We start from the raw sequence: 12,371 nt of genomic DNA, 5'->3' as shown, positions 1-12,371 counted from the left end.
AATGAAGAGTAGAATGATTACCGGAGTTTCTAGGTCTGAGTATTCTGTCTTGGGTTGGGGATTTAGCATATATGGTAGAATGCTTGCCTAGCAATTGCAGTGCTCTGGGTTCAATCCTGAACACTGCAAAAACAAACTGAGTATTGAGTACCCATTTGAAAATGGTTTAAGGTATATGTGTATGTTCAGGGTCAGGCTCATGCTCATGTACTGCAGTATTTGGGATTGAATCTGGAGCCTTGTGATTGTGTCAAGTGTTCTACTACTTGAGCCATGTCCCTTCCTCCCTCCCTCCCTCCTTCCCTCTTTCCCTTCCCTTCTGTTTTTCATTTTGTTTTATTTTTACTTTTTGCCAGTCCTGGGGCTTGAACTCAGGGCCTGAGCACTGTCCCTGGCTTCTTTTTGCTCAAGGCTGACACTCTACCACTAGGCCATATTCCCAGCCCATTTTTAAGAGCAGAAACTAAAATTATTGAGTACAGAAGTACAAAGTTAATGCTGAGGCAGAAGGATTATATCACTGCATAGTGAGACCCTGGAGGGGAGAGCGAGAAGTGACAGACAAGAGGGGCACCAGTGGCTCACTCCTTTAATCCTAGCTACTCAGCAGGTTGAGCTCAGTGGATTGTGGTTTGAAGCCAACCTGGGCAGGAATTTCCATGAGACTACCTCTGATTAACAAACAAATATTGGAGCTGTGGTTCAAGAGATAAAGCACTAGCTCTGAGTGAAAAACTATGAGACAGTGCCTAGGCCCTGAGTTCAAGTCCCAGGATGGGGCACACACATACACAAACCGAAAACTAGAAGGAATGAAATTTCTATGAAAACTCTGGATCCAAAGTCTTTGGTGGTATTGGTGTTTGAAACTCAGGGCCTTCTGCTTGCTAGGCAGGTGTTTTACCATTTGAGTCACATGCCCAGCAATTTTGTTTGCTTACTTATTTTTTTATTAGCTTTCATTACTTATATAGAGGGGTCTTTTGTTTAACTGGTTTTCAATAGGGTCTCCTCAGCCTATGCCATCCTATTTTAAGTTGAGATGGGGGACTTGCTAACTTTGTTCCTAAGCTGGCCTGGAGCTGCCATCCTCCCAGTCGCCTCCTGTGTACCTGCGATTACAGATGTGTGGGACCATGTCCAGTCTTTTTTGTTTTATTTTCCTCCCCAGGAGAAGGTCTTGCTATACAACCCAGACTGGCTTCGAACTCACTTTTATAGCCCAGGTTTGTCTGGAACTTGAAATCCTTCTGCCTCAGCCTCTTGAGTATTATAATTAAGGATATGCAGCACCACACCCTATTTCAGTGACAGGCAGTCAATAATACATACTAAATGCATGCTTATCACATTCTGACTAATAAAATCTTAGGAGATAATTTGTCACTTTTATGGTACAGTAGACGAGATGATAAATGAAGAAGGTTGAATAGAGTACAAGAAGACTGCAAGGCCACAGCCGATTTCTTCCACATCTAGGAAACCTCTTCCTCAAAGCACTGGTTTACTTTAAGTTAAAAGACAAATTGGTGGATTCTACCTACATTAAACCTCTGGCAAGCTGGGAATATGGCCTAGTGGCAAGAGTGCTTGCCTCGTATACATGAAGCCCTGGGTTTCGATTCCCCAGCATCACATAAATAGAAAACGGCCAGAAGTGGCGCTGTGGTTCAAGTGGTAGAGTGCTAGCTTTGAGCAAAAAGAAGCCAGGGACAGTGCTCAGGCCCTGAGTCCAAGGCCCAGGACTGCCCCCCCCCCCCGAAAAACACACACACACAAAAAAAAACAACAACAACAAAACACCCTTCTCCTCTCTAGTCTTATTCCACTGGCATCATCCTAAAAGAGATCTTTTGAATGTCTACACTTCAATGCATCTTTCACACTACTGGCAATGAGTTTTCCTCAGGCAAGGCTCTTTATCAGTTATTGCCTCATAAAAACCTTCAAGGCTCTCCTCCCCTTTCCTCCACTCTCAGCACAGAAATAGATCTGACCTTTGTAGCTTATCATTCTGGGCTATCTATCTTCTGACCACACCTAGCTGTCCCTTCATACTCCCTACTTCTCCTTCACTCACTTCCTTCAGTATACTGGCTTGCCACCATCATCCACACAGGCCCCAAATTCCCACCTGTGCCTTTCATCACATTGTATCCTCTCCTTTTTATGCTTTCTTACCACCTAAAGAAGGCCACTTGAAGTGCAAAGCCCTAATTTTACCATTTACTCACCAATGTTACAAAGTTATTTTAACTCTCAGTTTTGTTTTGGTTCCAAACTTGGTATAGGACACTTTTGCTCATTGGCTGACACACCTCTGACTCCTAACTTTCAGTTTTAAGTTCTCTCTTCTTTCTTGTTTAGATTTGTTGTAGAGTTAAAAAAAATAACATATAGTCATCAGGGCACATAATAGCAGATCAAACTTTATACTATGTGGGGCTGGGAATATGGCCTAGTGGTAAAGTGCTTGCCTCATATAGATGAAGCCCTGGGTTCGATTCCTCAGCACCACATATATAGAAAAAAGCCAGAAGTGGCGCTGTGGCTCAAGTGGCAGAGTGCTAGCCTGGAGCAGAAAGAAGCCAGGGACAGTGCTCAGGCCCTGAGTCCAAGCCCCAGGACTGGCAAAAAAAAAAAAGTAATAAATAGTATAATTTTTTTTTTGCCAGTCCTGGGACTTGAATTCAGGGCCTGAGCACTGTCCCTGGCTTCTTTCTGCTCCAGGCTAGCACTCTGCCACTTGAGCCACAGCGCCACTTCTGGCCATTTTCTGTATATGTGGTGCTGGGGAATTGAACCCAGGGCCTCATGTATATGAGGCAAGCACTCTTGCCACTAGGCCATATCCCCAGCTCCTTATTACTATTTTTTTCAAGGTTAACTCAAAGCCATCTTTTTTTTTTTTTTTTTTTGCCTCTTTTTTTTTGGCCAGTTCTTTTCTTTTCTTTTTTTTTTTTTTTTTTTTTGCCAGTCCTGGGCTTGAACTCAGGGCCTGAGCACTGTCCCTGGCTTCCTTTTTGCTCAAGGCCTAGCACTCTGCCACTTGAGCCACAGCGCCACTTCTGGCTTTTTCTATATATGTGGTACTGAGGAATCAAACCCAGAGCTTCATGTATACGAGGCAAGCACTCTTGCCACTAGGCCACATTCCCAGTCTATCAAAGCCATCTTTTAAGAAAGTCTTTTGGGATCCCATCCTATGAGAAATAAATTTTCTTTCCTTCAAGTCCTTAGAGGCAGTCTGCTTCTGCCGCTGCGTCTGCCTCTGTCTCTTTTCTGTCTGTCTTTCTCTCTCTCTCTCTCTGTCTCTTGTCTGTCTGTCTCTCTCTGTCTCTGTCTCTCTGTCTCTCTCTCTCTCTCTCTCCCCTTTCTCCCCCCCTCCCAGTATCCTCTCCTGTCTCCTCCTTGATACTGGGCACATGGCATGAGTTAGGTACTGGCATATGAGAGTTCAGCTATCTGACTTTGGAACAGCTGACAGCTTTATTCAACAGTAGTCAGATACAGAAGTCATCTAGTCCATGTAGTCAGAGTATCATGATTAGTATGCTACCCTGCTACAAGAATATAATACTTTTATCTTCCAGCATAGTTATCCTGTGAATACCTTGAATTCATTTGAAGAAAAGTGTAAATGAGAGCCATTTATCTGAGAATACAGCTGCTTTCAGGAAGTGCTTCTTTGGATCTGTTGTGTTTGTGGCCTCTGTCTTTGTCACACTTACTTCCTTCTCTTTCCGAGTATTATCACCTTGATCTTCTTGGAGTCAGTTTTCAGCTAACTAGATTCCAGAGCCTGATTGCTTGTCCTATCTAGTTCCCTAAAGTTCAAGCCAAGAAAAGCTGCAGCATGTACACATTCTTCATCAGTGAGTTATTTTTTAACTGTTTGCTTTAGCTGTTAGTCTTCCTTCTGGAGACAGGTAGAAGATATATAGGTCATCTGGGGATTTGTTGTGAAAAGTGACATAGTTTAGAGTTATTGATCATTTTAGTGCAAGAACTAAGTGGAGGCTTTCAGAGTTGGGCAAAACTGCCCATTTGGCTCTAAATCTTAGTAATGACTAAAAAAATATGAGCCATTTCTTTCTCTCTTATGAAAATGGCAAAAGAAATGTTTTCTAGATGGCTGGTGAACAATTTCCCTTGGGTGGAGAAGAAAATGACTGTTTAGTAGTTAATTACCTGTTATGTTAGACAGCTATGAAACTTATGAGGCATGAAAGAAGAGTAGGCCCAGCTCCTCAGGCTGGAAATCAGACAGCTTTATGAACACCAACAAACTACCTGAAGAGTCTTTTTTTTTTTTAATTAACCAAATTTGGGCGTTTTCTTGATTTTAGAATTGGTATTCCCTAACATGTCATAACAGTGATCATTAGCCTACCATCTTCCTTAAACTGCTTGTGACATCAGATCTTATCCACATTCTTCACCAACCTCTTCTTAATTTACTCTCTCTGGGTCAGCTGCATTTTAGTCTTTGGACTCTCAAAACAAAGGTGTCTTTGTTATACCCCTGACTTGTTAGTGTGGAATGTGCTCCTTGGTGTCTCGGCCCCTGTGGAGGAGCTGAGGCTCTGCCAAGCTGACTTGACTTAGTGTATTTGATAAGGTGAACAAGTGGCTTCTCCCATTGCACAGGCCTTCCTTTCTTTACTCCGTGCTTTGTTCCTCACCTTGGTTTCTTGTAAGTCCCTGAAGGTCATTGGTAGTACTGGGAAAAGGAGTGTTCAAAGGAACTTGAATTTAAAATTCAATTGGGAACTCTGAACTTAACATTTTTTGTTTGTTTGTCTGTTTGGGACTTGCACCCCCTCCCTGCCAAATCCTGGGGCCTGAACTCAGGGTCTGAGCACTGTCCCTGAGCCTCTTTGTGCTCAAGGCTAGCACTGTACCATTTGAGTCACAGTGTAACTTCAGCTTTTTCTGAGTACATTATTGGAGATAAGAGTCACACAGACTTTTCTGTCCAGGTTGGCTTTTGAACTATGATCCTCGGGTCTCAACCTCCTGAGTAATCAGGATTACAGGTATGAGCCACCAGTGCCCAGCTTGGTTTTTTTTTTTTTTTTTTTTTTCTGTTTGTTTACTGGGGCTTGAACTCAGCATGTCTTATTCTCACTTAGTTTTTTGACTCATAGCTGGAGCCATGCTTTCACTTCTAGCTTTTTCCTCGATATATGAACTGAGGGCCTGAGCCTGAGCTCTTTTGCTCAAAGCTAGCACTCTACCACTTGAGCTACAGTTCCACTTCTGGCTGTTTTGGTGCTTAGAGATAAGAGTCTTAGGGACTTAACTGCTTGGGATGTCTTTGAACCATGATTCTCAGATCTCAGCTTTCTGGGTGTCTAGGATTATAGACATGAGCCATCTATACCAGGCTACAGATGGATATTTTTTTACTTTGAGGCTGAAGGAGCTCAACACAGTTGTAAATGTAGACAATGAAGGGATCGAAGTCCTGCCCCCTGCCACATTTGAAGACCAGAGAAATGGAACAGTCAGCATAGTAACAAAACCAGGAAGAAAATGATATCCTGGAGGTCAAAGAGAAAGGCAAGCCAGCTACTGGTGGCTCACGCCACAGTAGCTCCTAGCTAGGCAAGAGACTGAAATCTGAGAATTATGGTTTAAAGCCAGCCTGAGCAGGAAAGTCAGTAAGAGGGAGGCTGTACAGTTCTGTCAGGCAAGGAATCAGTGGTAGAGTCCTTACTAGCATATGCAATGCTAAGGTTTGGTCTCTTAACATCAAGTTACTTACAGGTAACTAAAATAACTGAGAGCCGGGCACTGGTGGCTCACACCTGTAATCCTAGCTACTCTGGAGGCTGAGATTTACAGATTGGGATTCAAAGCCAGCTTAGGCAGGAAAGTCTGTGAGACATCTCCAATTAACCGCCCCAAAACTGGAAGTGGGCCTGTGGCTCAAAGTGGTAGAAGCCTATCCTTGAGTGAAAAAGCTCAGGGACAGGGTCTAGGCCTTGCGTTCAAGCCCCACAACCAATAACAACAACTAAAACCAACAACAACTGAGATTTGACTATTAAATTTATCACCATGGGGCTGGGGATATGACCTAGTGGCAAGAGCACTTGCCTCTTATACATGAAGCCCTGGGTTCGATTCCCCAGCACCACATATATAGAAAATGGCCAGAAGTGGCACTGTGGCTCAAGTGGTAGAGTGCTAGCCTTGAGGAAAAAGAAGCCAGGGACAGTGCTCAGGCCCTGAGTCCAAGGCCCAGGACTGACCAAAAAAAAAAGAATAATTTTGGTGAAGGAATAGGACTGTCTATCATGAATTAAAGAAAAAAAGAATTGAAAGTAGTGTGGATAGATAATTTTCTGATTAATTTTATTGTAAAAGAGAGTTGAGAAATTGGTGGTTAGCTGGAGGAAGATGTAGGATCTGGAGAGATTTTTTTTTTTTGCTTTAGGGCAGACATTAGAGAATGTGTGTTAATGGGATCGATCCATAGAGAGATATATCGAAGCTGAAGAAAGGGGAAAGAATGGCTGAGATGGTTTGTAGTTTGGGAAAAACAGAGCTTATAAAGTCTAGCAGCACTATCCTCCACCTTGATATTCTCCAAAGCATGAGAGGGGAAAAACAGGAGAATTGAAGAAATAGTAATTGTGACTTCTGCTCCTTTGGCTTCTGTTGCAGTAGGTTTAAAGATTTCCATGGGGCTGGGCATGGTGGTGATACCTGCTGAGGAGTCTGAGGAAGGATTCCAGCCTGGCCTGCATAGGGAGACCTTTCTTTAAAAAGGAGGGGGAAAAAAATCTCCATTAATCTCTGTTCTTATTTGTGCCAATACACTTCAGCAAGGATCTTGTGTAGAATGCTTCCTTTTATTGTTAATTAATTAGCTAATTAATTAATTTCGCCAGTCCCGGGCCTTGGGACTCAGGGCCTAAGCACTGTCTCTGGCTTCTTTTTGCTGAAGGCTAGCACTCTACCATCTGAGTCACGCACCACTTGAGTCATGGCACCACTTCTGGCTTTTTCTTTTCTTTTTTTGCCAGTGTTGGGGCTTGGACTCAGGGCCTGAGCACTGTCCCAGGCTTCTTTTTGTTCAAGTCTAGCACGCTGCCACTTGAGCCACAGCACCACTTCTGGCCATTTTCTCTATATGTGGTGCTGGGGAATTGAACCCAGGGCTTCATGTATACGAGGCAAGCACTCTTGCCACTAGGCCATATTCCCAGCCCGTGGCTTTTTCTATATATGTAGTGCTGAGGAATCGAACCCAGAGCTTCATGCATGCTAGGCAAGCACTCTGCTAAGCCACATTCCTAGTCCCAAGTGCTTCCTTTTAATACCCAGCAATAACATTAGGGCCTTTGTTTTTCTGTTCTAAATAGAGTCAGTGGATATGGAAATAAGAGGGTTTACCTTTTTATCACTATTTTTTCCTACCATGAATGTTTTGACCTTGTCTGTGGTATTACTATGGCTGGTACTTAATAATAAGCTTTTTTTTTAAAATCAAAGTAATGCCATACCCATACCAAAATGTTGTTTGAGCTGTGCAACAGTGCCTTATATCTATAATCCTAGCTTCTCTAGGAGGCTGAAATCTGAGGATCACAGTTTGAACCCAAACTGACTATTAATGTCTGTGAGATTCTTTTTTTTCTTCTTTATTGCCAAAGTGAAGTACAGCGGGGTTACAGTTTCATATGTAAGACAGTGAGTACATTTCTTATCCAATTTGTTACCTCCTCCCTCATTTTTCCCCTGTTTTTCCCCAAGTCTCTGAGATTCTTTCTCCAACTAACTACCAAAAAGCCAAAGGTGGAGTGGCTCAAATGGTAGAGCACCAGCCTTGAGTGAAAATGCTCAGGGACAGCACCCAGGCCCTTAGTTTTAGCCCCAGTACCACACACACACACACACACACACACGCACGCACACACACACACACTTCAAGTACCATACACACACATACACACCTTCAGCACCTAGGTTTTGAGTTCAAGCCCCAGTACCACACACACACACGTTCAGTTTTTCTCCAGTATTACAATTATTACCATAGAGTTCTTAGTAAAGCAGTTTTACTATTTTTAAGAGATTTTTGTACGTGCGTATGTGTGTGTGCGTGTGTGCGTACGTGCATGTGTGCACGTGTGCACATGCTAGAGCTTGAATTCAGGGTCTGAATGCTGTCCCTGAGCTTTTTATATGCTCAATACTAGCCCTCTATCATTCAAGCCATAGTCCCACTTCCAGCTTTTTTGGGTGGTTAGTTGGAGATTAGATTATCACAACTTTCCTGTTTGCCCTGGCTACAAACTGTGATCCTGAGATCTCGGCCTCTTAAATAGCTAAGATTATAGGCATGAGCCACCAGTGCCTAGCTAAGAGATTTTTTTTTTTTCTTTTTGGCCAGTCCTGGGGCTTGAACTCAGGGCCTGGGCACTGTCCCTGAGCTTCTTTTGTCAAGGATAGCACTTGAGCCAAAGCATCACTTTAGGCTTTTTCTGTTTATGTGGTACTGAGGAATCAAACCCAGGACTTCATGCATGCTAAGCAAGCACTCTATCACTAAGCCACATTCCCAGCCCCAGATTTTATTTTATTTGCATATAATGATTATACAAGGGGAAAGTGTAGATATGTATGTGACACTTTAATAACAATGTACCAGATCAAACTCATCCCTCTGTTTCTTTCCCTTACTCCTCTCTCCCCTTCTTCAAACAATTTCAGCAAGTTCTACTGTTCTGTTTTCATACATACAAATAAAGTACTTGAACCACATTCACCCTCATTCACTTCCCCCTCCCACCAGAACCTACCCCCAAACATAGCCTGTGTTACTTTCTTTACTTTCTTTCCCCCATTTCTAGCATATATTACTTGTATAAGGTGTTTTCCCATGGTAATTCCCACATGCATATATTATATTATAATTTAGCCAGATTAACCTCATCTATTGCTCTTTCTTTCTGCATCCCTCTTACAAAGCCTATTTATACTTTCAAAACTGAGAAATTTGCATTTTCTTTTCTTAATTGAAACCTCTATTTTCACTTTAGACCCATAGTTCTTAACAGATGAATAGGAATGGAAAGTCATACCTTATAATAGTAGTTACTAGGAGGAAAATTTCTCTGGCAGTTAGGTCTGATTCAGATGCCTATCACTCATTTTTGTCAAATATGCTAAACACAAGACATCCTAAGATAAGAAATAGTAAAACTTCAGATAATTTCAACATTATTGGGGAACATTTTCTGCCAGCCAATTTTCTTAGATTGTGACTGCCGGGCCTACACAGTCTTAGCTTAAATTCCATATCTGTTTCACAGAAAGAATAGAAGTCCTAAGTACTCAGGGAAATTTGTTTTGTGATAAGAGATCCAAAGGAGACTTGTAAATAGTTTTCAGAATTGCTCTCCCAGTTACCTTTCACCCTAAGTAGGTCTGGAATTCATCCAGCAGAACAGCTTTTACATGTCCATACTCAGTATGAATCACCTTCCCTTCAATGAGAGCAAGGGATATATGTGCTGTTTTCTGGCAGAATTTCCACAAAAGCTTCCCCTTTTCTTAAGTCTTCCTTTAGGTTTACCCGAACCTAGAGCATGCCAAATGTTCCCAATGACCTTTGAATCTCCCAGTTCCAGTTTCCTGTATGAAAAGGAAGGTCAGTTCTGACTCTCCTGGGAGGGTAACAGGCATCTTTATTGCAAGCTTCCCACTATGGAAAGCCAGAGAAGGCAGACAATGGGCTACATAATACTGGGCTAAGGTCTGTGGAATGGTGGTTTCTTCCTGCTTTGTTAAGCATAATCCTCTTTATTTGAGAAATGGAATATACTCTCAAGCCGAATGCTAAGGTGAAATCTAGGACATCCTTTGAGCGCTTTAAAATTCAGAATTTGTCCCAACTAGCCTGGATTTTTTTTTTATTTTTATATTTTGCAGTTTCCAGATATGAGTCAAGAATCTGATTCTCCATTTGTTTTCATCTGCAAAAATCCCCAGGAAATGGTCGTGAAGTTTCCTATCAAAGGAAATCCAAAAATCTGTAAGTTGGCAGTCTTTGATGGTGTAATTTTCTCTTCTTGTCTTTCATCTTGTCTTTGTTTTTTTTTTTTAAAAATGCCTTGTGCTCTGTTCTATGACTCCCTAGTGTTGGAGGGATAATACAGTTATATTTATCAATAACTTTAATGTTACATTAAGTACAGTGTAGTCTTTCCAAAGAAAACCTTGTTCTATAGTTATTGGCATGACAGTGAATCACTCTAAACTTCCATTAAAATCCTATGACATTAAAGTGTTATTTGTTACTGAGGAGAGCATGGTGACATACACCTGGAATCCTAGCACCTGGGAAGGCAGGAGTATTTCAAGTTAAGTAAACCTAGGCTACATAGTAAGACCCTGTCTCAAAACAATAAGAAAAAATACAGCCTGGGAATAGGGCCTAGTGGTAGAGTGCTTGCCTCCTATACATGAAGCCCTGGGTTCAATTCCTCAGCACCACATACAGAAAAAGCCAGAAATGGCTTAAGTAGTAGAGTGCTAGCCTTGAGCAAAAAAGAAGCCAGAGACAGTGTTAAGGCCCTGAGTTCAAGCCCCAGGACTGGCCAAAGCAAAACAAAAAAGCTACTTGTTAGTTAAGAGAACATACATGCCTTACCCCACCTTATGATGGAAGTGGAAGCCATTACCAAGGGCGATACTGTCATCTATGCATTGCTCTTCAGTATTCAAGACTAAGACAACTTTTGTGTGTATGTGTGTGCTAGTACTGGGGCTTGACCTCAGAGTCTGAGGACTGTCCTTTAGCTTTTTCACTCAAGGCTGGTGCATTAACACTTGAACCACTGTCCCACTTTGGGCTTTTTGGTGGTTATTGCCCAGCTCCCATTTGCTTTTATCAGTTACTGGTTTATGCTTTCATGTTACCGCTTTCCCACTGTGTAAACTGGATGATTTGGGGGCACACATTATCTCCATTGTGTACAGCTCAGCCTTACCCTGTACATTGAGGACTGGCTAGCCATTTATTAAGTCTGTTCTCAAGAAAAACACTTCTCAAATCCAAATGGAAGCAAAATCTAGCAAATATTAAAACACAGATTCCGGGCTGGGGATATGGCCTAGTGGCAAGAGAGCTTGCCTCGTATACATGAGGCCCTGGGTTCAATTCCCCAGCACCACATATACAGAAAATGGCCAGAAGTGGCGCTGTGGCTCAAGTGGCAGAGTGCTAGCCTTGAGCAAAAGGAAGCCAGGGACGGTGCTCAGGCCCTGAGTTAAAGGCCCAGGACTGGCCAAAAAACAAAAAAACCCCCACAGATTCCTGGATCAGATAATACTGATGGCTACCTTTTGTGTGTGTCTGTGTGTCTGTGTGTATGCATGCGTGTAGCTCCTGGGGCTTGAACTCGGCCTAGGCTCTGTTCCTGAGCTTTTATAAAAAGCTCAAGGTTATCACTCTACCACTTGAGCCACAATTCCATTACTGGCTTTTTTGTTAATTAATTGGAGATAAGAGTCTCATGGTGGCTGGGGATATAGCCTAGTGGCAAGAGTGCCTGCCTCGGATACACGAGGCCCTAGGTTCGATTCCCCAGCACCACATATACAGAAAACGGCCAGAAGCGGCGCTGTGGCTCAAGTGGCAGAGTGCTGGCCTTGAGCAAAAAGAAGCCAGGGACAGTGCTCAGGCCCTGAGTCCAAGGCCCAGGACTGGCCAAAAAAAAAGAGTCTCATGGACTTTCCTGCCCGGTCTAGCTTTGAACTATGATCCTAAGATCACTCTTGCCTCTTCAGCTCTCAGTAGGTGGGATTACAGGTGTTATCCTTAGCATGCAACTCTGATATCTATCTATCTATATTTTTTTTTGGTCAGTCATGGGGGTTGAACTCAGGGCCTGGGCACTGTCCCTGAGCTCTTTAGCTCAAGGCTAGTGCTCTACCACTTTGAGCCACAATGCCACTTCTGGTTTTCTGGTGGTTAATTGGAGATACGAGTCTTGAAGACTTTACTACGTGGGCTGGCTTTGAACCGTGATCCTCAGATCTCAGTCTCCTGAGTAGCTAGGATTACAGGTATGAGCCACTGGTACCTGGCTCTGATTACCTGCTTAAGTAGCATGATTGTCCTCATATGCTCAAGACTAGAACTCTACCACTTGAACCACACAACACCATTACTAGCTTTTTCTGTTTATGTGGTATGGAGAAATTGAACCCAGGGCTTCATGCATGCTTGGCAAGCACTCTACCACTATGCCACCTTCCAAGCCCTCAAATGTTACTCTTCCTTGGTTTTGCTTGTGGCATTCTATTCCTTCATCCTCACTTTCCTCTAGGCACTGCTGGTGGCTTTGGTG

General features: G+C 42.8%; 1 protein-coding gene across 1 annotated transcript in view; it reads left to right on the top strand.

The window, feature by feature from the left end:
• Positions 1–12,371, top strand: part of Trip4 (thyroid hormone receptor interactor 4) — a 60,841-nt gene that overhangs the window by 41,730 nt on the left and 6,740 nt on the right. The window contains exon 12 of the mRNA XM_048332837.1: positions 9,949–10,051. Coding sequence (XP_048188794.1) covers positions 9,949–10,051 — 103 coding nt within the window. The remainder of the gene's footprint in view (positions 1–9,948; positions 10,052–12,371) is intronic.

The sequence above is a fragment of the Perognathus longimembris genome, chromosome 23 (genome assembly GCF_023159225.1).
Source record: "Perognathus longimembris pacificus isolate PPM17 chromosome 23, ASM2315922v1, whole genome shotgun sequence".
Lineage (NCBI taxonomy): Eukaryota > Metazoa > Chordata > Mammalia > Rodentia > Heteromyidae > Perognathus > Perognathus longimembris.
Note: the sequence above shows the minus strand (reverse complement) of the source record. Positions and strands in the feature narration are given on the sequence as shown.